Source organism: Physeter macrocephalus, chromosome 14 (assembly GCF_002837175.3).
Source record: "Physeter macrocephalus isolate SW-GA chromosome 14, ASM283717v5, whole genome shotgun sequence".
Classification (NCBI taxonomy): Eukaryota; Metazoa; Chordata; class Mammalia; order Artiodactyla; family Physeteridae; genus Physeter; species Physeter macrocephalus.
In genome coordinates this window covers 17,329,948-17,355,314 of record NC_041227.1, presented here as the reverse complement: position 1 = coordinate 17,355,314, position 25,367 = coordinate 17,329,948, and the positions used below count along the sequence as shown (strand labels likewise).

General features: G+C 45.5%; 1 protein-coding gene across 8 annotated transcripts in view; it reads right to left on the bottom strand.

Annotated features, from left to right (window-relative positions):
- The window catches only part of CHD6 (chromodomain helicase DNA binding protein 6), a 228,940-nt gene that overhangs the window by 51,142 nt on the left and 152,431 nt on the right, over positions 1 to 25,367 (bottom strand). For all 8 annotated transcript variants that reach the window (XM_055090837.1, XM_055090842.1, XM_055090841.1 and 5 more), the window contains 8 exons: positions 15,797 to 15,961; positions 14,347 to 14,526; positions 13,200 to 13,310; positions 11,451 to 11,653; positions 10,191 to 10,390; positions 9,342 to 9,501; positions 3,841 to 3,930; positions 1,446 to 1,549 (listed from right to left, as the gene is read on the bottom strand). In XM_055090837.1, coding sequence (XP_054946812.1) covers positions 1,446 to 1,549; positions 3,841 to 3,930; positions 9,342 to 9,501; positions 10,191 to 10,390; positions 11,451 to 11,653; positions 13,200 to 13,310; positions 14,347 to 14,526; positions 15,797 to 15,961 — 1,213 coding nt within the window. The remainder of the gene's footprint in view (positions 1 to 1,445; positions 1,550 to 3,840; positions 3,931 to 9,341; positions 9,502 to 10,190; positions 10,391 to 11,450; positions 11,654 to 13,199; positions 13,311 to 14,346; positions 14,527 to 15,796; positions 15,962 to 25,367) is intronic.

Here is a 25,367-nt window from a genome sequence, read left to right as displayed (position 1 = left end):
AAAGGTTCCTTTTCTCCACATCCTCGTCCACACTCATTCTTTGTTGTCTTCTGATGCTTGTGGGTCCCCAACCCGGGGGTGTGGGTCCCAGGCTAGACTGCACCTCCGCCTCTCCTACCCATCTTGCTGTGGCTCCTTCTTTACGTCTTCATTTGGGGAACATCTTTTCTGCTAGTCCTCAGGTCATTCTCAGAGACAGCTACTCTGTAAGCAGGTGTAATTTCCATGTGCCCGTGGGAGGAGGTGAGCTCAGGACGTTCCTACTCTGCCATCTTGATTCTGACTCCCTTACCACAGTGGTTTGATAAAGGGCTCTCAACAGCACCAGACCCTCCCAAAGCCTGCATTTCTAACACCAGAATCTACATTTTGAAGGGATTCTTCATTAAAATAGGTACACGTGTGGTTGTTACGTAAATGTTGCAGGTTGGCCTGCAAATGTTGAAGAATTCTACTCATAGGGCATGTGTTAGAAAGACAGTTAACCTTCTAAAGGCAGAGGAATAAGTGACAGTGGAGAGCACCAAGCACCTGTTATGCACTAAGCACTGTTCTAGGCCGCCCACATACACTGTCTCATTTAATCTTCAAACAACTCTCCAGGTAGGTTGTCTTGATACTCTCCCCAGTGTACAGGTGAGGAAATAGGTCAGAGAAGCTTATGACTTGCCCAAGGTCACACATTCAGTCACTGGCAGAGCTGGCAGTGAAAGCCAAGTACACCTAACTCTTCCCACTTTAACCCCTGCTCTCCAGTTCAAAATTCTGGCTAATTCACCCGGCAGGGAAGGTGTGTATTAGGCACATTACAGTGGATATTATCTGGGACTTTCATTATTCATTTTAACAGTTGGCTGAAAGCAAGGGCAGGTAGTTAGAACAAGGCCAGAAATGAAGAAACAGGACACTTATTTCAGTTTTTCCAAGCTATTCAAAAACCTCTCTCAGTGCCCTTTGGTCTCTAGGTTACCACATTTAAAAAAAGAAGATGTCTATGCCATCTACTGTTCTTGAATTTTTATACCAATAGGGCAAAAAATACATACTAGGAATATGTAGATGAGCTAGAATGACCTTAGAATTCTGCATACATGTGACATGCTACAACCTAACATTTCCCCCATTTATTTACTGCTTTACTCAAGAAACCCTGGGGCCTACCACGTGACAGGCATGAGGCCAGAGGCTGGGACTGTAAGAGTGAACAATCCCAAGCACAATGGTGCGGTGAAGCTAGTGAGGAAGATACACACTGAACAAAGCCCCTGTGGCCACCCTTTCAAAATGCCTCACTGACACTTAACACTTGCTATATTTTCATGACTCACACATTCATCCGGCCAAATTTCTGAGAGGACAGAGGTGAGGCTCTACTTTCTAAGAGAGACATGCAACAGGCCTATGGAATTTTTCAGGAAAGAGAAAATATTCACTGAAATACTCACCATGTTTGAACACGCCAATCAGAAGCGACTTGTCGGCCTCGGCATCCCACCAATCCACTGGGATCTCCACGTAATCAATGTCGGGCAGAGGTACGTCCAGCTCCCTGTGGAAGGAAGGGTGTGGACTGAGTGCCTTCAACACAGACAGAAAACAACACAAGAGCTCCCGGCCTGAACCCTCGTACTAAGCCACACCCCGGGCTGCACACTTAGAAGCTGAAGTAACAACAAATGAGAGGATTCAGATAGCTGGGGGCCAAGATATCTTAACCAGGGCTCTGCCCCTGGTTTACAGAAGGAGCTACATCAGCAGATGTACTTGGTGTTCAGGCTCCACGCAGACTGAATGACGCAGAATCTGAAAGCACCTCATGGAGAACGCACAGTCAGCCAGCCTGGGGTGGGGCTGTGGGCTCTACACGTGTCAGGTGGTTCTAATGTACCTCTTCGGTTGACAGCCATGGCAAAAGCCAGCAATATGTTGGTTATGTTAAGGCAGAACACCCCTTCTGACTTCATACACGATACATGCATTCAGGTGTCTGAATTCATACAGGATCAAATGCTGCAAAGTGTCCAAATCATCTGGATTCAACCTTTGGAGACCCCAAGCACTATTCGAGAACAAGCTAGTCCGCACTGCTACACATGGGGTATGAAGAGAGCCTTTCAGAGGCTAGCAGCCACAGTAGGAGGTACTTCCTGGTGAGGGTCTGCTAACGGGTCTGCTGGGTAAAACTTCTGGCCAAAGGGATGAACACAGCTCACCCCAGGGAGCAGACATGGAGGGGTCGGCCCCTCTCTAACCTTCTGTCCATGTTCTGAGAGCTCACATGGACCCTTAGCTGATTGGCTTTATTTGTCTGAGCACCGTCCTTACTCTTTTGAAGGCTCTGGGGTTTGGGGGAGAACATCCATCTGGATGGCTCTTCCCTCCCACCTCCCAGCTGCCTGGGATGGTGCCTCTGCAATGTTGAAGTTTCTTCTTCCATCAGGTTCTTCTTGCTGTGACACAGGACTGCCTGCCCCTTGCCAGGCCCAGCTCTCCCTGTGGGGATGGAGCTCCCTGGCCCCCACCTCTCCAGGCAGTGCTGCCTATCTGGCTCCACTTCAGGGCCCACTTACTCTGCCTGCGTGGTGCCATGGGCTGAACAACTTTTTGGGGATGAGCTGTGATTCATTGCTCATGGCACTTTCTGCACAATAAGGCATTTAACCTGCACAGGACCAGTGAGAGCTAAGACTGAGGAAAGCAGAGGGAAGGAGGGAAAGGGGGGGAGGGGGCGGGCAATGGACCTACTCGCTCCACGTTCTAGTAACTTCCCTCCATCTATGCATCTAAGAAAGCACATGATGGCGATGAGTAAATTCAGATACATTACTTCTGACTGGTTAACACTGGATATAAATAAGCAGGTTGAATTCTGCTGCATATACATGACTCACAAATTGAACCTTTTTACCAATACACCCAAACCTCCCTATCCTTACTAGAAATGCCCGTAGTAACTACCAAGTAGTAACAGTCAATGTGATGACTGGTCCTAATTACAAAATGCCTCAGGGGTAGGACTGTCATTGCCTTTCACCTCTCTCCTTCTTTAGTGCTCCTGTGACCACTAAAGCCATTAGCACTGCCCAGTGGGAAGTAAGAGAAAGAAGAAACCACGGCCCCAGGGAATCTCAAAGCACAGTTCAAATACCAACACTTGCTATGTCCCCTGGGAACAAGAAGCGTTGTAGGGGCCAGAGCAAACTGCCTATCTGGGGAAGGTGAAGGAGGCCGTCTGGGGATCCCACTTATACCCTGTGACTTCTGACAGTCCAATCAAGTAGGAGCTGGGGGCTCAGCAGCCTCATTCCCCCAAATCCTGGGATATTCCCACAGGATTCTACAGCTTTGGAAACACTAGCTTACAAAACTAAGGCACAACACATCAAATGGTGACAAAGTATTAGTAATACGACTAGCAAATAAAGGAGAACCACTCAAAGGTAGAAGAGGACTAAGGCCAAGAGTGGGATTCCAAGTAAAGCTTTCAGTCTACACCTGTTGGATCAAATATCAAAGTCACTAATATCTATCCAACGATGATTAGTTAAGGTAGAGAAATGACTGCTTTAAAAGCAATTTTACAACACTACCGGGAAAAAAAAAACCCAACTAAGAACCTCACCAAGAGCTGTGTTTTTAAGCAGCTGTTTTCTCCTTTATTTTACTCGCAGATGATCTCGCTGAATCATCCTCATATTCTGCCTGCCTGCTCTACCAGAACTGGTCCTGGGTGGGAGGGAACACGGGCCTCTTGAAACACAGGCAGGTTTGTCCATTTCCATCAACAGGCACTTTATGGCAATTTCTTTAACACTGGGAGCTAAGGTTGACCTGTTTTACCTGGCCGGAGTTCCTTCAAATGCTTTATCCGCTGCTTCTCCCAGTATTTCAGCTTTTAGGTAGTACAGCATCCGGACTCGCAAAAGTACCCTATGATATGTGAACACAGTAATGAAACACATTAGAACCCATAAGCTGCCTGGAACTGCCATCCCCAAGCTGACCTGGGGGAATTCCGGACGCTCCCAGGTTGTTAGGGCTATGAAGTTATAGATGAGAAAGCACTAGAAAAAGAAAACACTAGGTATTAATGGCAGAAATTATTGTGATATCTCCATTTCACTCAAGAAAACGTATCTCATCAGTCATCTGTTAAGGTCATCCTGTGGGCGTGGGAGGTGAGGGGAGGGCAGCAGAAACAACATCCCACCTGGTCCTTAAGAGCAGCGGTCCCCAACTTTTTTTAAAAAAAATAAATTTATTTATTTATTTATTTTTTGGCTGTGTTGGGTTCTCGTTGCTGCGCGCAGGCTTTCTCTAGTTGTGGTGAGCGGGGGCTACTCTTCATTGCGGTGCGCGGGCTTCTCACTGTGGTGGCTTCTCTTGTTGCGGAGCACGGGCCCTAGGCGCGAGAGCTTCAGTAGTTGTGGTGCGTGGGCTTCAGTAGCTGTGGCACGCGGGCTCTAGAGCGCAGGCTCAGTAGTTGTGGGGCACGGGCTTAGGTGCTCTGCGGCATGTGGGATCTTCCTGGACCAGGGATCGAATCCGCATCCCCTGCACTGGCAGGCAGATTTTTTAACCACTGCGCCACCAGGGAAGCCCAGTCCCCAACCGATCCCTGGCACCAGGGACCGGTTTGGTGGAAGACAATTTTTCCATGGACCCGGGGGGTGGGGGGTGGGATAGTTCAGGCGGTAATGCGAGCAATGGGGAGCGGCAGATGAAGCTTTCCTCCCTCGCCCGCCTGGGCGGCCTGGACCACTACCGGTCCGTGGCCTGGGCGTTGGGGACCCCCGCTTAAGAGGTCTCACCCTGTCCACACGGCCACAATGAACTCTCAGGCAGAGCTGCCTTCTAAGAGGCTCGTTACTAGCTTCCTAGTTTAGTGACGGGTGAGGTTATGTTGAATGGTGCTATTTTCAAATAGTTTCACTTGCACAAAGTTACATGTCACATGAATATTTTAAAGTCTTTTTCATGGCAATACTGCCAGAGAGTAATCCCGTCTTCTCTCCTGTGATTCGGCGTGGACCACACTCAGGCTTCATGGGAATGACCTAGCATGTTTGAGATGAGGCAATTAAGTATTTGTTGGGCAACTGGTGTGTCCTGCACTGTGCTGGTACCGTGAGTATGTAACACAAGTAAACGTCAGTTTAACCTTGTTCTTGAGGAGCCTACAACAGTCCAATTGTGAAATAAGGCCAGCCACAAGAGAATCAGAGCACAGCAGACAGCCGTGGGGGTTAGGGGTGGGCGGCTTAATGTATGCAAAACACAGAGTGAAAGCCAAGAACAGGCACAGAGAAGCCCGCCACATCTGAGGAGGTGCTGCAGTGAGGGTTACAAGAGTACCTGCCACTGTGTCGACACCAGGCAAGAGTGAAGGCGAGCTGCTAAAGCAGAAGCCCGTTTACACGTACTTCTGTAGGAACTGATATCCATGTAAGTTGTTTAAAAAGAGCAACAAGAACACAAACAGCATGTAAAGTAAATACTACTTTAGAGAGGGTAAGAGGAGGCTGTGCGTTCCCACTGCTGGGCCCTGCACAGAGCATCTCTGAAGAACCCGGTTAACAGTGGTCGCCTCTGGAGAGGGAAACAGGGGCGCTGGAGCGGGAGAAAAACTTACTTTTGACAAAAAATATTTGTTAACACGTGTATGTATTACCTATTCAAAAGGTGTTTAAATAACGAAGGGTTGAGGCCTCTAAAAAAGCAAAGTTTCTTAGACCTGGGTTGAAAGTGCCACTGCGGGCTTAAGTTGTGGGTGGCAACATAAAAGCTCAAACTTTTTGATGGGAAAGAACCCTTACTTTTCTGCCACACCATTCCTCACCTCGGCTGTCCATCAACTCCATTTCGAGATGTTTTTTCAAAGCTCAGAGAATGAGAACTCTAAGGATTTGCAATCATCCCTGATCCTTCTGCCTGGCTGGCAGTAGCTGACGGCCTCCTTTGCAAGAACTGCAAAGAGGCTGTGTCTTAGGTACAGGATTCCTGCCCACTTGGATCTACCTCGATCAGAGGAAGGCTCCCAGAAGACGTAAGATACAGCTGTTTCTATATCTCCAAAAAGAGGCAAATGTGGGGCTTCCCTGGTGGCGCAGTGGTTGGGAGTCCGCCTGCCGATGCAGGGGACGCGGGTTCGTGCCCTGGTCCGGGAAGATCCCACATGCCGCGGAGCGGCTGGGCCCGTGAGCCATGGCCGCTGAGCCTGCGCGCCCGGAGCCTGTGCTCCGCAATGGGAGAGGCCACAACAGTGAGAGGCCCGCGTACCACAAAAAAAAAAAACAAACAAAAAAAACAAACAAACAAACAAAAAAAAAGAGGCAAAGGTGTTGATATCTGGCAGTATCTACAGCACAGGAGAACAGAACTGAAAGCCAGCAGTATTCACCTGTACTGCAAATGCGAAGTAAATCAACTCAGAGGACAGACAGACAACTCCTCTTAGAGAGCCACTTCCTCCCAGGCTGAGATGATAACCCCAGGTGGCATCTGACCTCACAGGAAAGGAGAGCTGGAGCTGGTCTGTGACACCCTTCACTTCAGCCAAACAAAACCTATTAATACTTTTGGGTGGCGGTATTCCCTTTCATTTCTTTCTTTTTCTAAAAAACTATTCTCTTGGTATGAAATATACTTCCAGAAAGTGCATTTTGCATAAATGTATAGCTTGATGAATTTTCACATACTAAACGCACATGTGTATCCAATATCCAGATCAAGAAACAGAACATTTCCCCAGAAGGCCCCCTGGTAGTCCCTTCTGGTCACTATACCCACTCTGAACAGATAGTCACCGTCCTGACTTCTTAGAGCTTAGATTTGAAGCAGCTGCTTTTTAACCTTTTAGAGTTCTTTTGATAACAACTTCACGCCCCTAAATACTACATGTATTACTAATTACGCAAATGCTTTGAGTCCTCACTATGTGCCAGCATGTATTAGCTCACCTAATCTTCCTAACAATGCTGAGGTAGGAACTATTATCCTCATTTTAAAAATAATTCACCTGCAGGTAAGTAATGGGGCCAGGATTCAAATCCAGGCAGTCCTGACCCCAGAGCCTTTCTTGACCCACATCTGATATTGGGGTGGCAGTAAATTTGCTAATTAACAGAGCCCACAATTCTAGAAGCTCACAGTCCAGTTATGCTAAAGAAATTCTGCCTGTTCTCCGGTGCACCTCAGGACAGAACCAGGACCCAAGATCAAAGGGTGGAAGAGTTAAGGAAGTGGATTTTAGATTCAATATACGGAAGGACAATTAATTAGAATCATCTGGTAATTAAATGAGCGTTGCTGAGAAATAGTAAACTCCCATCACTAGGAAGGCTCGAGCAGAGGCTGGAGGACTCCCTGTTGGGACACTGCCCACAGAATTCCCTCGCTGCGTGGGAGGAGCTGCAAGGCCCCTGCCGGCTCTGAATCTCTTGGTCGCTGAGCCAGAACTAAAGAGGACAATACTCTCCATCAGATTCAGATGAATAAACAGCAGTCAGCTTCTTCAAACCCAGAGAAGTGCTTTACTGCATTATTCTTTGATTCTCGGGGTAAGGCTTGCACTCAGGAAAGATCTTGGGGGGCTGGTGGTTAGAAATGTTAAGGAATTCCTCAAAGGTCACAATTCATTCTGCTCAACATCTGTGATCATCTGTGTGGGTGTCAAGGGAAGTTCTATGTTAATCTCTCCAGCTCAGCCTATTTTCAGTGCTCCAGACCCACATCTGCAGCTGGGGATGGGAGAGCCAAATGTTGCTGCTGTGACTTAATATGGCAAAACCTGAGTCCTTCGTGTTGCTCTTCAACGTTTAATGAATGTAACGATTCTGATTCTGTCATGGCTACAAGCACCACCATTCTCCAGCCTACAAGGCTAACGGCCACAGAGTTACCTGCTTTCTGTATTCCTCATTCACACATGATGGATTCTCCTTTAGTCACATCTCTCATATTTGACCCATTCTCCCCAATTCTACAGTCAGTACCCTGATCTAGGTCATCACGATCAATACTCAGTATTATGACAGAACTCTCCTAGTTGGCCATTCAGCTCCAGGTAAACACCTACTTCATCTTGCAAACTGTTACCGGATTAATTTTTCTCCCCCAGTATCATTTTTTATGTCTCACTTGTTCAAGAAATATGGTTGCTTAGTACTTACAACAGACTGCTCGGTGAGCCTGCCATACCACGTCTCCCATCAAGGAGCCCTCGTCCCTGCCAGCTTCCTTTCTGCTCCCTCACACTGACTCTGATTCAGTCACAGTGAACATGCTGTCGGGTCCTGCCCCAGCCAGGCTCTGCTATCAACAGCGAGTGCCCTTTAAGTCTTGGCTTGAGATCTACTGCCCCTGAGAGCTTGTACCTTTGTGTGCGGTAGTTTTTATTACAGTATTGGGCATGAGACCTATCTTCAGATATTTGGAGGGAATCAAAGGACAGGGTTAGACTTTAGCAGTAAAGGAAAAAAACCACAACCCAACAACTACAGAACCATTAGGTTGACGTTACAGGGAGGAAGAAAAGACCTAGCAAAACATCTTGAATTACAGGATAATAAACTCTTTATTAACTAGAGGTGTGCAAGCTGAGGCCTTCTCACTGCCTACCAGGAATGCTGAGGAGGTAAGTCTTGCCTGGCCTGGGAAGCTGGGCTAGATGTTTGCCAAGGGTCCTTTTACTTCTAACAGATATGCTGTACAGCGATGCAAGTACCCACATGCAAACCTGTCACTGTTTCGTGGCTGGGTGCCCTAACTTCCCCAAACTAAACTTCACAAGAACAGTTTCATTTTCTATCACTTTTTCCTTTATTTCCGCCTGCCGCACCCCAGCTCTTAGCCTCGGGATATAAAGAATACTATCTCAAATGAATGTCCACCAAACACCGGGAGGCCATGAATGTCAAAGCAAATCTGAAGAGGAAGCAACCTGGCAAGGGGGTACGGCTGAGAGCGGTGGCCACCAAGGCCAGTCTTCTGCTCTCCCTGATGTGCCCTCGGGGGTGGAGGGAGGGAAAGAAAAAGGAGAGCGAGCAGTGAATTCACCAGCGGCCTCCGTGGATTTTGAGAGTCAGGTCAGAAGATCCTGTATGAACTGCACTGGTAAGAGAGGCCGGGTTCCGGGGGAGAAGAGAGATGATTAAAGGAGGTAGAGAGGCTTCAATGAGACTGAAGCCTGATCCAGCTTCGAGCACACAGCCTATCCGCCTTTCCAGACCTTGCACGGTGGCACAGGGGCATCAAGTGGCCTCCCACAGCCCCGTGGGGGTCCCAGGAAGCCGCGCTGTCAAGAGCGGAGCTGCCACCAGGGGTGAGGGGGGCACACTCACTTGTTGCAGTGCTGTTTGAGGTGCTTCTTGTAGCCATCATCGTGCAAGACCACCTCGGGGTTGCAGGTGGCCAGCCAGTCTGCGTTCTTTAACTCTGGGAGCAGCAGCTGGTTCTTCGTTTTCTTCCCCTTCCTGCCTCTGGGGACTGGAGCAGACAACCCTGAGACAGAGAGGTACGAATATGAGCCGAGACGGCTTAAACGTGGCTGTCGGAACAGAGCTGGGCTAGGCTGGCAAAGAGGCAGCCGGGCTATGCACGGTGGCCCTGGACGACAGGCCCCACTCCCCCGTCCCCCAGGCAGGGATGGCGAGGAGACACCCGGTTCCCTACTTAGTAACCCCCAGGACCATTCAGTCAGGCAGCAAGAATCTACCGAGTGTCCTGCAGGATCAACAAAGGTGTAGCAGAACCTGTGCCCGTGGGGACCTCACAACCTAGCCGGGGAAAAGGAATGCTCGATCTGCAACGTGAAGGTGAGCTGTGTCTCAGCACAGAAGGAGCAGCACAGAGAAATGCACAGACAGAGGTGAAACTGAGGCAAAGCACGCTGTGTGAGTCCCCATATCAGAGAAGGAAGCCCTGTGACACCCAGGTTACTGGGCAGGACTGGCACGTGGGGAACTTCAAGGGGCCCAACTGCACTTAAAACAAAATATCACAGCTAACACTGGATGATTCTGAGGGAGAATGGAAATGGAAAACATCAGCATCCTTTCCCACAGGTAGCATTCTGGAAATACACCTGAGAAAGAGATGTCCCCAAAGCACAGCAACATGGGCCAACATGGGAAGAGAGAAGGAACTACAGGGGTTTGTGCTTCTCGGCTACGGCCCGTGCCACCCCTCACCTGAGTGGTTCTGGAGGGTCTGGGCCTGCCCATCTTTGGTAGGCGTGATCAGTTCCCAAATGAAACTCTTGATCTTCTCGTCCCCCTTGTAGTGCTTGACACAGTACACTAGCAGGGCCCGGCAAATCATCTCCATGTCCTTCTCGTTCAGATGCCACTTGAATCGTCCATGAGTCAGAATGTCCTTCCACCGGCCCCAGCTGAGAGTGGAAATACAGAATGGTGTTAGAGGGCGGAAGGGCCACACATGCCTTCGACACGGCAGGACAAACAGGAGCCGAGTGCTTCTCGACCCCTGCTGGGCTTACTGATCACCCTGAGGGCTTTGTCCTGAAAGACCTTCGAGGATCGCATACTGTAGCACACCAAATGTCACTGAGGTGACCTGGACACTGGACACAGAGAGCTTCATACGGCCACTAGAATGTTAAGAAGGGAGGGACGAAAATATCTGGAGCGAGGAATAAATCTGGAATTAAAACAGAGTCCAGGACTTCCCTGGTGGCACAGTGGTTAAGAATCCACCTGCCAATGCAGGGGACATGGGTTCAATCCTTGGTCCAGGAAGATCCCACGTGCTGCGGAGCAACTAAACCCGTGCACCACAACTACTAGAGCCTGCGCTCTAGAGCCCGCGAGCCACAACTACCGAAGCCCACGCGCCTACAGCCTGTGCTCCGCAACAAGAGAAGCCACTGCAACGAGAAGCCCGCGCACCACAATGAAGAGTAGCCGCCGCTCGCCACAACTAGAGAAAGCCCACGTGCAGCAACGAAGACCCAACACAGACAAAAACAAATAAAAATAAATAAATCTATTTTAAAAATTATATAAAAAAAACAACTGACTCCAGCCGCAGTATTTGAAAGCAACGGTGAGCTCCCAGAAGCTAAACCCTCTACTTCTACCAGAGCCAGAGCCCTGCATGAATCATGCCTTAACTCTAACATCTGCTACACTGATTCCTTATATGTCCTTGGGGGAAAAAGGCAGGAAATCAGTACCAGGCAGTAAATTAGTACCAGAGATCTGCCGTGACAAGCATATGAGAAAACCACGGCCCGTCTACAACATGGCAGCAGAGTGTAGTGACTGAGGGGGGCCGCGGACAGACGGCACAGCTCTCTCTTCTGCCAACAGACCCTCCATCAGCCCAGACCCCAGTGGTGAGTGGAGAGACACACTGGACAAATCTCAGGGACTGAACCAAAGAGGGGAAAACAACAACAACAAGAACAAACAGGTGAAGCCAATACCCACCCAAAGATGAGCAGGTTCTTCTCCACCCGGAAGCACTCGGCTCGGAGGTAGCGTCTGGTTTTGTCATTGAGGCGCCTGGACCTCGTGGGCCTCTCATCAGAGTCACTGTCCAACTCTGAAAACTCCATGAGCTCATCCTCCTCAAAAGAGTTGTAGTGCTTGGTCTGCTTCCTCACGCGCGGGCGGTCGATCACTAAGCTTTCCTGGAAACAGAGAGGACTGCTGCTGGGGAGAAAGCCCCTCTTCACCGCCCCCTGCATCACAACGCAGATCCTGCTGCTGTCCCTCGGGACACATCTGGGAAAGAACCACCCCCATCTCGTCCTCCAGCAGGAAAGGCTCTTCCCAGCACACCTGCCGTGTCCACACAAGCAGATAGTGCCAGATAGTGCCCCCCAGTGCCAGAGTGGCCTCCTGTTCTTGCCAAGAAGGATGGGAGTGGTGCACCCCAGCTGTTCTGCCCGGCACGCGGAGGCCGCCTGTGCTCTGGAGACAGGAGCAGTTGGAGAATTCCATCTGATCAGCAACTTTCGGAAGACGAACACAAGTTACTGCCACTTCATTCTGCCTCCCACTGGTGCCACTAACCTTTCGTCTTTCTTGGAAAAGATAACCTCTAGCTCAGGAAACTCACCCATTTTGGCGGCTCCCTTGGCCACGACCATCACTTCTCTGGCCTCCATCATTCCATGCTTCTCGCCCCTCCCCCCATGCCTCTTCCCAAAGCTCAGCTAAGCTCCTGCATACTGTCTCAGGGCAAGAGCTTTTTCTGCCCCCTCTTGCCCACTGTCCTGCACACAGAGTAACTCCCTGACTGTGACACTATTAAACACTAGAAATAGGTTATGAAGGGGACTGCAGAATCCTCCTACTAGGAGAAAAGAGGTTGGATTAAGCAACCTCTGGAGATCCTACGGAAGAAGAGTTAAGGCTGGACGCTGGTTACTGAATCAGCTAGATGTAAGCAGGGACAGTCTCCTGGGTCTGTGAGTCCATGAGAGTTCAACACTCACCGGAGAAGACAGGCAGAAAGTGATGTGTGCTCATCCCAAGGGAGGTAACTGGGTCAGAGATGGAGGGGAGGGGAAACTAACACGTATGGGCTGCCTCACACAGGCTGGGCAGCCACCTTCACAATGTTATCTCTAACTCTACAAAATGGGCGTCACCACCTCCTTTGTTCACATGTCTTTTTTCACTCTCTCAGTGAGGTCAGTTTCCTTGCCCAAAGACATACAGCTAGTCAGTGGCAGGGCCAGTATTCAATCTCTGGTTTTATTCCAAGGCCATTCTCTTTCTCATGTTCAGAAATAGGAAAATTCAAGATACTGAAAAGAATGGAGGCGAATCCAACAAACTTTTCTTCATCATGCTTTTTTCCTCTAATGTTCGTCGGAGGTAAAGTTCCTTTGCATAGGAAGTGTTGAAATAGAGGAAAACAGTCGCATGCCAAGGACAGGATTTTGGCTTGGGTCAGAGGGCTGCTCTTGACCTGTTTGGCCAGTTCCAGCTCTAATTGTTTTTATCGAATTTCTTGGACACCCAGAAGACTGTATGCCTCATTAGGTCACTTTAAAGATAACATTTCTCAAGCTCTATGTGCCAGGCATGTTTTAAGTGGGTTACATACAGGATCTTATTTAAGAACTAAAGCTTAAGAGTAAATTATGATTTGAGCTGGTAGGAATTTATGGTCCCATAAGACACCAGTGAAATGTTCAATGAAATAAAATATTCTCAGTGCTGTACCTTCTCACTCTTTGCTTCAGTGTCCAGTTCAGCTATTTTAGCCCATTTCTGCCAAAAGTTTGGGTCATCTAAGGAAATATCCGTTCTGTTTCCTGAAGCCACAAAGCTAGCCTGTGAAGAAGAAAGAGCCAATAAACTGTACTTGAGCACAAACAGTAAAACACCTGTGTGATCTCAAATGCACCAGAGGCTCAAGAATATTCTCCATCCGCATTCAAAATCAAAACCCCTAACAGAGCTGCCAAAATGAAAGTGAAAATCTTGAAGCTACTGTTTTAAAATTTTATTTTAAAGGTGGGGTGAATATATTACAATTTCAATCTACAGGATCATTTTTTATAACTTAAACTCGGAAGCAGGAGGACAACCCCTGGGAGATGATGGCAATGTATGTCCAGTTGCCCGTGAAAGGGCTGATTCTTAAAACTTCCCTGGATACAGTTTTTCTTTCAGTTCACCAATCCCCAAGTTTCCACTCTGGGAAAGGCCCTGGCTGGGCCATATGAGGTGTACAGAGATGAGCTATGCCTCTAAAGCACAAAATGTCCCTGAAAAAGCCCTTCCCCCATGAGCCACCAAACAGGTGATTTAATCACACAGGTCATGAAGCTCACAGAACCTGTGGCGAGAGAACCTGAGAGTGATCTGATAAGTGGTCTGGTTAGTTGAATTCTAAATCCAGCGACCTGACGGGCAGAGGAAAAAGGCACCTAGACTAGAAGCTGGGAATCTTGAATAAAATCTCTTGTCTCATGAAATGAACAAAATAACGTGTTCACTGGAATTTTAACTCCCTGACACCGATCAAGCAGTGCTCTCCAAGGGACTCAGTATGACCATTCGAGGGTTTTGGAGCAGTCTCCGTGAATAGTGAAGAAGGCAAACTGCAAACCCAAGTGTCTATCCTGCCCACGGAAGATCAGCTCCAAGGATTCAGAGTGGTGATTTCTTTTCTAGCTTGTGACCCATTATTCAAAGCCTCTCTAAGAACCTGCATCTTCAGGGTGGCACACAGAACAGTTGTGTAGCCAGACCATTTCAACGGTTTGCATTTAGACAAACAGCAGCCTGGCTAACGAGGGTCAAAGAATAAAGACTTTTCTTTCCACTGCCACCCCACGTGGACTCTGCAGAGAAGGCCTTATACCTTGGCAAAAGTGGATCCTTTCCCTTCAGACTGGATGGTGATGGTGTGGGTTCTCCTCTGCAGAATCTGGTCTATGTCTTCTTCACAGAACTTGGAGCCTTCGTCTTCCTCATCCATTAAGGCACCATAAGCACCTTTCCGGAGCAAGTCCTCTACCTCCATTTTTGAAAGCTGCTGTACCTGGACAGGTCACCAAAGGCTACTCACAAAGTGGGAAATGCACAGGAGAAAAACAGCCTCAAATCTGACCTTCATTATTCAGTACCCAGTTCTTCCACTAATTGCACATGTCAGAAGAATAAAGACACAAGATTTAGAAAATGAAAACCCAGATAAAGACACTCAAGAGAATGATGGGGAGGGCAGGCAGACAATCCTCCAGGGAGCTCTGGAATAAAACCCAGCGCACGACCCAGTGGCCCTAACATTCCTCAGGATGCTGGTTATTATCAAGTGTCACAAACCATTAAAACTATGCACCACTGAAGAGAATACATTTAATGTTTATTTTATGTTTTAGTTTGAGTCTGTATCTTTAAAAACCTCCAGATGTACCAAATGAGCTAAAGAATAATGAGTTATTCATTATTAAATAAATACAACAGTATTGGAAATGATGTCATTTCTTAACTAAAGAAAGGATCCCATGCCAAGTGTTATCTTCTCAACTGCTTGTTGAAAACAGGAAATGGGAGTTCAAAACACCCTTTCCTGGTTCTAATTAAGAATCTGGTTCTCTTTATATCAATCACAGGAGGGAATTCCATGACTCCCAGCACTGGTAACTTGAAGTATTAAACTTAGCAACATATGCATAGCTGAGAGGATGTAGAACATCTGGACTAAAGACAACTCAGAAGGGCCAGAGATTAAGGAGATAGTCTGCTTCGTTTGCCTAGACTTTAATACAATTCAAGAATCTTAGCAGCAATTTTTATCCCCTCTAGAGGGGGAAAAGAAGATTGTATTAACTGCCATATTTCAAGCTGATCATTCATTCATTCATTTTTTCACTGTTCATCATGCATTGAACGTCTTTGACATGCCAAGTACTGTTAGGGGTGCCGGGTAAGATAAAATAGCTCACCTTCAGGGAGCTCAAAGTCTGTAGTATGAGATAAAAAGCATGGTGATAATTTAGAGTTAAGTGTTAAGATCTACTGATTTCCAACAGGCAATGTGTAAAACTCTATTTACTGAAATGTTACTGCATTTTGGGCAATCCTACCACCCAACTACTCGTACAGATTCCTTTACTCATCTATAAAATGCAGAGACCTAAACCCGAATTACCCTCTATTGCAGGGAATTACCCATTAAAGATGTGCGGCCTGACTCAATTTAGTGAAAGGGAACCTTAGAACAGCTGTAGGAATGAAGAATTCAGAGAAGCCCTGGGCTGCATGATAAATTCTTCTCTAGGCTCGAAAGCAGGTACCGGCATACTTACTCCATTCGTGCTGCCCTTTCGGTTGATGTCCTGAAGGACAGCCTTGTCCAGACCCAGCTTCAGGCTGGCCTTGTCAAACATTTCCCGCTCGTAGGAGTTCCGTGTAATGAGGCGATACACCTTCACGGCTTTACTCTGGCCTATCCGGTGACATCGGGCCTGAGCCTGGGAAGGAAGGAGGGTCACACACATTGTGTCACCAGACAGAATGGTAGCAGCCCAAGGAACGGGGAAATGCTTATATTCCATGTGGGGTAAGTGGCTGGCCCTCACAGTTATGAGTCATGGGACTGATTCTGGAATAGAATTCACCCAAATGCCAGCTACCCCTTCAAGAGCACTCATTTCATTGCCCGTTATTTACTGAGTGACTGCTGTTTGCTGGGACAAAGTGATGAGAAGGACCTGGCTTCCGACCCTCCCTAGCCTGTGGTCTGAGTGCAGGCATTCATTCCCAGGATGCTGTCTCGCTCTCTGGGGAAATGTCTCACCCAGAGCAAGCAGCACCACTTTTTAAGTTTTCTCATTTTACTATAGAAATTTTCATAGACAAAAGTAGAGAAAAGTATAAGGACCTCTTATGGTCACTCTTGCTTCATCTCTGCTATGCCTCTACCCTCCAAGATTACTATGAAGCAAACCCTTGGCATCATATTGATTCATCCTCACATATTTCTAAACATAAGGACTCTTATAAAACGTATTACCATCGCTATACTTCAAAAAATTAATACTAAGTACTAACTATCTAGTGTTCCAATTTCCCTGCTTATCTCATATATATATTTCTTTAAGTTTGATTGTTTGGATCAGGATCCAAATAAAGCCCATGCATTGTAATTGGTTGATATATCTCTGCCTTTGATCTCTCCTTTTTTCCAAATGCCATTTATTTGTTGAAGAGACCAGGTATCTGTCCTACAGTTTCTCACAGTCTATATTTTGCAGCCTGCACTTTGGCTGTGTCACTGAATGGATTCCTCTGTTCCCTTTATTTCCTCTAAACTGGAGTTTTACCTTGAGACTTGATCAGGTTAAGATTTTACCTTTGGCAAGTGTAATCCATAGTTTGTGTATAAATTTCCATCAAAAGGTACATGATGTCTGGTTGTCTTTCTTTTGAATTGATGATCATTGCCTAGATCCATGATTTCACTGGCGGTTACAATTCCCCTCATCAATTTTTTGGTTACCCTGATGTACAGTTCATATAGGAGAGACAAGCTAAATGTCTGATTGTTTCTCTTTATTTAATCAGTTTCCAAATGAACACCCTCCAAAAGTGACTAATGAAGATTTTTATAATTAGTTTCTTAAGGAATACAATGCAAGTATGCATTTAAGTAATATTTGTGCTATTTTTTACTACATTGCTGTTTTATTTTTTAAAATAAATTTTATTTATTTATTTGTTTATTTATTTATTTATTTATGGCTGCGTTGGGTCTTCGTTGCTGTGCACAGGCTTTCTCTAGTTGTGGCAAGCGGGGGCTACTCTTCATTGCAGTGTGCAGGCTTCTCATTGCGGTGGCTTCTCTTTGTCGCAGAGCCCGGGCTCTAGGCACACAGGCTTCAGCAGTTGTGGCATGCAGGCTCAGTAGTTGTGGCTCTCGGGCTCTAGAGCACAGGCTCAGTAGCTGTGGCACACGGGTTTAGTTGCTCCGCGGCATGTGGTATCTTCCCAGACCAGGGCTCAAACCCGTGTCCCCTGCATTGGCAGGCGATTCTTAACCACTGAGCCACCAGGGAAGTCCCTGTTTTTTAATGCTGTTCAAATATGGCCTATGGAAAACTCCTCAAGTTGGCTCCTGAGTTCTTTTGACATGATTCAGTCAACTATGGAAAGGAGGAAAACTATGAAAAATTCTGGTATTATATTTGGAGGTGTCAGTGTGAACTCATAGTTAGGGTGTGTGTGTGTGTGTGTGTGTGTGTGTGTGTGTGTGTGTGTGAGAGAGAGAGAGAGAGAGAGAGAGAGAGAGAGAATATACACATAGGTAAAGAAAAAGATATGGATATGTCTGTATTTATGTTTGTATGTTATATCAAAGACATGCTCCCTTGCTTTCTGGTATGACAACATGTTCCATGCTCCCATTGTATATTTCCTGCCCAGACCTGGATTCAGCCATTTTTTCAAGGAGTCCAAGAGCTTCCTTCAGTGGGATGTGGCAGCAGAGACAACAGTCTGGATGCTCTAGGGATGCTCCCTGCCACTAGGTTGGTCATTGTTCCTGGGCCTACTCAGTGGGTAAAAGTAGAAGCGTTTGTGTGTGCGTAGTGTATACGATCATGGGCACACATAAGACAAATTACATCATGAAATCATACTGATATTTTATTTCAAATTTGGGACTATGGGATTTTAACTTCATTAACTATACATCTGTATCGCTTTTTAACCATGTTGAAAAAGCTCAGTTCTTAACCATGCCAAAATCATTACTCATCTGATTTATCCCACAAATACATAAAATATCAGAAAAACAGTATCATTATGATCACCACCGAAACATAATATACTGAGGGTAACAGGAGCCAGGGTTTTCACTGCTGAAAAAGGAAGTTACAAATATGGAAAGAAGAAAAACTAGAACAACTCTGTGGCATTAGAATGGATTTGGAGGTATCAGTATTAACTCATGGTTAGATGTGCACGTATGTGTATAAAACCACACAAAGACATGAATGTGTGTGCATTTATGTTTATGTAGACACATGCATGTATATACACACATATACATATGAATGCATGTTATGTATATATGTATATTTATGCCCTGTGTGTGTATGTATGTAGTCTAGCTGTGTCCACTGAGAGGACCTAGAAGCAATGGCATCCCAGTAGCAAAGAACATAACGAACCCTCAGATCTTGTTTTGTAAACTCCAGTCTCCATAAGAGAGAACAAGGCATGTTAGAGAAATGATTAATTCCAGGGCCAGGGCAGTCAAAGTATAGGATGAGCCTGAAACATATCACTGGTGTCGGAATATAAGGAAGTACTCAAAGAATGATGGAGATGCATCAAAATAACATCTGAAACCTAAGAGGCTTCCGCTGGTTAGGTCCAGGACTATCTGAACATCAAAATAAATATCATATGGAATATAACCCACTGAATAAAAGAAAAACCCATGAGTACATACTGACATAAATAAACTAATGGGAGAAAAGGGAAAACTCTTCCTCAAAGTAGAAAGTAACTAAAAAATGTAGAATGACTGTTAGAAAATCACCACTTTGCAACCATTAACAGTGATGACTGATCCAGGCAAAAATAATCACAGGAAACTAAAACCAGTGGGTGAAACTTTGATGAGGAACAGGATATTTACATAGTCTCAAAGTGTGTCTCCAAAGCTACTTATTAATTTCAAAGGGAAAAATAGCAACTTCATAGTAGAGAAATCCAGCAGACGCCAACTAAGCCCAAAGTACTTATTATCAACAAGTGGACATCATGTTCCTCTTGACATGACACACTGAGAAGGACATGTCACTTCGAGGTATCACTAAACCTGAACTCAATCCTGAGGAAATACAGACACAAAATAAGGGCCTATCTAAAAAACATCTAGCCTGTACCCTTCAAAGACATCAAGGTCGTGAAAGGAAAAGAAAGATCAAGGCACTGACCCATTAAAGGAGACATGAGAACTAAACGAAGTGGGTGATCCTAGTTTGGATCCTGGTGGAATAACAACTATAAAGAATGTTGAAAGAAATGATAAAATTTGAATATGGACTGTGGATTAGAGATATTATTCTTATTTCTTTATTCCGAGAACTGAACCCTGGTTATATAAGAGAATGTCTTTGCACTTAGGAAATACACACTAAAACATTCAGGGGACAACTTACTCTCAGATGGTTCAAACAAAAAGTGGCGTGTGTGTGTGTGCACACACATGTGTGTAGGTCTCTCTATATGTACTCAGAGAGACAGGAGAGAGTTAGGGTAGAAATGATAAAGTAGATGAGCCAAATGTTAGCAGTTGGTGAATCTGGATAAAGGGTATATTGGAGTTGCAAACTGAAATTCTATCACAATGAAGATACTGAAAAATGAAATACAAACATCTGAGCATAACTCTTGGGGTTATGCTGTCCACATCATACAGAGCTAGGTTCAACTGTTTCATTTCGCTTTTGAATTTTAGGGATTGATTTTTCCCACATTAATTTAACCACAATGAAGGGGGTGGGAAAGAAAAAAAATAAACCAAGTAACTTTGGAAATTGGTATTTTGATTATATACTTTAAGACCAATGACCTACAGAACACTTTAGTCCAATACTATGCACAGGTAAATTTATTTTTCGTAGAATATGGGTTAGTAATTCTGAAACTATGCGTATACTAAGATTGAACAAATGAGTAAATGTACTGTGTTATGACAATGAGACCAGGCTTCTCACAGCCAGAGAAAGGAGTTACGAATTCAGAAGAGTGCAGAAGGCTAGAAGGAATCCTGTGATGTTGGACTGGAATCAGAAATCTCACTGCAGATGGATAGATAGGGAATAAATACAGAGGTGTGGTACCAGTGCTTGTGTCAGTATGCACATCTATATTTCCTAGATCTGTCTGCTCAGAGTCTAGAACCAGTAACACTCCAGTGGCAATGGACACACCTAGTAGCCAGACCTTGGTTTCTAATTGCCATTCTCAACTAAAAGGAGCCAGGGAGCCTTGGAGGAAGAGTCAGTTCCATGGATATGGCAGGAAAAATGTAACATGAACCTGAGTGTCTTGTGGTGCCAGAAAATTAGAAGTGCTCACAAACTGACAGGAGCATGTCTAAAGGACAGAGGAGCCAACCTGAAGGGCCTCCTAATGACCAAATCTGAACAGCAAAATAAACAATGTGAGTAGTGGATTATAACCTATAACATAGAATAGATATCCAGGAATCCATACCAATACAAATACATAAATAAATGGGGGACAAAGGACAGTTGTTCTTTACAGTAGGATTCCAATGCCTACTGTAGAAGGAATGACTGAAATAGAAAATTACCATTTGCCAAACACCATCGTAATAATTACTGAAGGCAAGAACCGCTGATGAATGCTAAAATTAATAGGCAAAAGTATGATAAGAAACAGGATATTTATAGCATCTCAAAATATCTCCTCCCAACATACTGACTACGTTTCAAGGTAAAAATAGTAACTTTACAGTGGAGAGACCTGGCAGACACCACCTCAACCAAGTAATCAAGGTTAACATCACAAGTAATAAGACATATCGACATCATGTATCCCCTGAGAAGGATATAACATCACTTCTATGATATTCTTGCCAAAAATACATGACCTCAAATCTGATCATGAGAGAAACATCAGGCAAACACAAAGTGAGAAAACAATTCTACAAAACGGCTGGTCAGTATCCTTCCAAAGTGTCAAGGTCACGAAAGCTAAGGAAAGACAGATGTCACAGATTGGAGGCGGCTAAGGAGTTGTAACTTCTAAAGGAAATGTGAAATCCTGAATTGGATCCCAGACCAGAAAAAACACCGGTAGAAAAATGAAGGAATTTGAACAGGGTCTGTAGATCAGAGCACTGTATTGATGTTAATTTCCTGGTTTCGATAATTACACTATGGTTACACAGAATGTTAACATTAAGGGAAGCGGGGCAAAGGATCCTAGAACTCTGCACTATTTTGCACCTTTTTTAAAGTTTAAAACGATTTCAGAATAAAAAGTTTTTAAAGATTTTGTTTTATAATGCTATAAAATACTTAGGATAGTTCCAAACTCAAATATACAAAAAGGCATATTCAGAAAAACTAGCTTCTATTCATCACTTCCCTGTTCCCTCACCGCCTCCCCCCAAGAGGTAATCATTTAAAACGAAGGTCTTTGTTTATCCTTCCATGGCAGGGGAGACATGACAGACAGACAGACAGACAGCCTTTTTAGATAAATGCTAGCATACTACACATACTTTTTCCACCTTATTTTTTTTCACCCAACAATATATTCAGGAGATGACTCCATAGTGGTATGTAGAGATATTCCTCATTCTTTTATCAAAGCTGAACATACTGTTTTAGGCAACAAGTCTCCTACTGATGGACAACTAAGTTCTTTTGTTTTTGGGTATTACAACTAGCTGCCACACCTTCTTTTACTATCTTTAGTGATTGTAAATCTTCATTATTAGGAGAAAATCTGATGGATAGCTCTGGTAAATAAAGGAAATGATCAAGGTAAATAATATGGTTTGTGGAAACTATAAGGCAGTAATAATATGTGGTCATTAAGTACTGACACTGATTTTCTTTTTTTTGGCTTACCTGGTATCGAGGGCAAATTACAAGAGGGAGTTTAAGAAATATTCTGAGCAAAGGTCTAATAGAGGAGAGCTACAGACATCACTAATTTATTACCTTCTTGGAATCCATATCCCCATTTGTCCTCAATACCAGAACCCTGACTCTTATACAAGGGCAGCGTTGTATTCAACTGAAACCATTTCCAGCCTGCCAGGGCTGGCGAGGTAATACAGTTCTGGACAGTGAGATGTAACAGCAGTCTATCAGGGATATCTGGAAAAGTTCTGCTCTCTTGAAAAAAGTGTCACACCTTCTTTCCTTATTTTTCCTACCTGGGGTTTGAAGTATCCATCTTGGAACCAAGAGTGTGTAACCCACACTCACTGAGGATGGTGGAGCAGGGAGACAGAAGGGACCTGGGACTCTCATGTCACCATGAAGCCATCTCACTAGTCCTGGGATACCCATGTCTGGAAAACAAACCTCTGCTGGGGCTGGGGGTGGGCAGGGGGCACTCTCACGAGCAGCTAGATGGTACCAGGAGATAAACACATTCTCTACCAAGATGACTTACCTGAAGGATAACAGGATGAGTCCTGCCACATTTAAGAGACTTGCCATTTTACAGTCAAATCTCATATATTCCTTATTTTCCTTTACAGAACTCACACACACAAAAATGTGGTAGAGAGAAACACTGAGAACTAAGTCAACAACTGAGGTGAAACGCAAACAAAACACACCAGCAGAGGTATAAACATAGAACCTTTGGAGCTAGACCACCAGTAGGAGGCAGTGGTGCTACCCCTTGCCCCCACGGCCCTCCATCCCAGGGGAAATTACAGAGCTCCAATGCTCTCCTGCATGATTTGTAGGCACCTAGTTTGTTCTGTACTTTTTAACACATTTGAGGTGAACAAAAGCTTACAAGAAACAAGTAGGTTCAGAAAAATTTTAAACAGATACAGATCCCAATGACTGTGATGGGTAGAAAGGAGAAGTCTCCAAATAGTGACAGATTTCCAACTGATTCCAGCCCTCAATTCACTGTTGTCAGGTGCAAGTCCAGAACCTTACACCACGTCTTTACAATCACGTGAAAATTAAATAGCTGGTACAAAGAACCACGCGTAATGTTGATTCCTCTCTTGACCCTTATATTACTCTTTCAAATTATTAGTTCTATTACATTTTAAAGGTACATTTCCTTTAATACTTTGAAATACTATCTGTACCTGAATGAAAATCTACATCATCAGAGAGGTTAAAAAAATTACCTATAGTCCCACAAGAACCCAGCCACGTCTAGCATGCTGGGATACTTCCCCAGTTCATTTTCTACACATGAGTATTTTATTTCACGTCCAGCAATTTTACATTTCTCCTGGTATGCTGAAAGTCTGTATCCGCAGGCCACCTACTCAGCAGAAGAGGAATCAGGGCCTCTCAGTGCAGTATGGATCAGCGGGCACTGACCGGGAAGCTGCCCTCCCTCAACTATCTCCTTTGCAGGCCTACTTTGGAATCTGAAATTTCCAGCTCCAGATTTATTCTTTGGGGAAAGGTATCAACCCCTCTGACAATGTAAACATCTCTGGGAAAGAACGCCGATATCTGCTCATTGCACTGTATTTCCACTGCGTGGTTCAAAAGCCCTGAGCACTTTTCTTTCCCCAGGGCCTGGCCTGGTGTGTAGGGCTCAATAAATGTGTCCTAAGTCAGTCAAGACCTGGCTGAGAATAGGAAGGAAGGAGAGGCAAGTTAACACCATGGGAAAAGGGAGCTTTTGGGCAGCAGAAAAAAGGAGCAGGGAGTGAGAAAGAGAGGACACTGAAAAGAGAGGCAGGAGAGTACTTAAAAGAAACTTGACTCACTTTATTTGGGACTGACGCTGTATGGTAAGCACCTGTCCCACCTGCCTCAGGTGCACCACCGACGTTCACCCCACTCTAAGTTGTCACACTTCTTGTTCCCTCTGTCTGGAACATTCTTCCTACTGATTTTATAACTTAAGATCCCCGCCCCCATCATTTAGGTCTCTGCTCAGATGTCACCTTTTTGAAGAAGCCTTCCTACACCACCCTCTACATCAGGGCGTCCAATCCCCATTATTCTTATCCTGTTTCGTTTCTTCGTAATAAGTATCGCTATCTGGGACTATCTTACTTATTTTTCCTTGTTTTTTGCCTGCCTGCTCCACTAAAATGAAAGCTCCATGAGAGCACACACCATGGGTCTCGGTCACTGCTGTGTCTCCAACACTTTAAACAGTGCCTGGCACATTCCAGTGTTCAACAAACATAACAAACATTCACTGAACGCCTGGACCATGTAATGGAGCACTCACAAAGTCTTACTTTCTCCTAGTAAAGAAAAGTAAACTCAATAGAGTTCAGTCGTCCAAGTGCAGGCATACATCCTACCAAGCAAGAGGTGGTGCCAGCAATATGATGGCGGCAGAGGAAGTGGCAAAGGGAACCAGCACCTCTCCTTTCTTGGAGCAGAGTGTCAGAATCCTGGCTCCTCAGGCCCGATTCCCTCCTCCCTTCCAGAATCCTCGGCACAGGCAGGAGCTGCACTACCCTGTGGCTGTGCTCTCGGCTAGGACACCTGCGCCCAGGCTTCCTGAATTCTCTCTTCGGGGACAACCTTATCCACAGGAAGGACGGGACCTGGGAAGCGCTACCACTGTCACCTTGTGGCCTCTGCAAGGCTGGCACGGTACCTTGCTTTCCCCACAGGCCCACTCAGCCCTCAGAGCTGGCAGCAGTGAGAAGAGGTAAAGAGAAGAAGTAAAGAAACCAGTTTTTCACTGCTCTTTTCCCTTCTCAGGCTACGGTAAGCACCCTTTGCCATTTTTTGAACTCAGGGGTTACAGGTACTATAGAAAACCTACACAAAACCTGCTGCAGCTGACGTACCAGGACTGAATCACAGCTGTCCCTCCTGGGTGAAGGCACAGTTTGATTTTTCACACGCACTGATGCTAACACAGACATGTTCAAGGTTTGAGAGAGGATGTGGCATTTACTTGATGCTCTACATAAGACCTCCCTAATAAAGGGACCTAAAACTTGATTTACTGGAACCCAGTGTCCCGGAACCTAAGGAACCTGTGCCTTCACTTGTCTGGAAATAGGGGTAGAAGGATTTGGGAAGGGCCAATGGAGCAGATACCAGAGCAGGAGCCCCATTTCTCTGTCCTCGTTATTTCCAGGAGGCAATGTCGGCTCCCAGGTAGGAACACAACAGTCTCTTTCCCCTCCTTCCTCTCTACGCC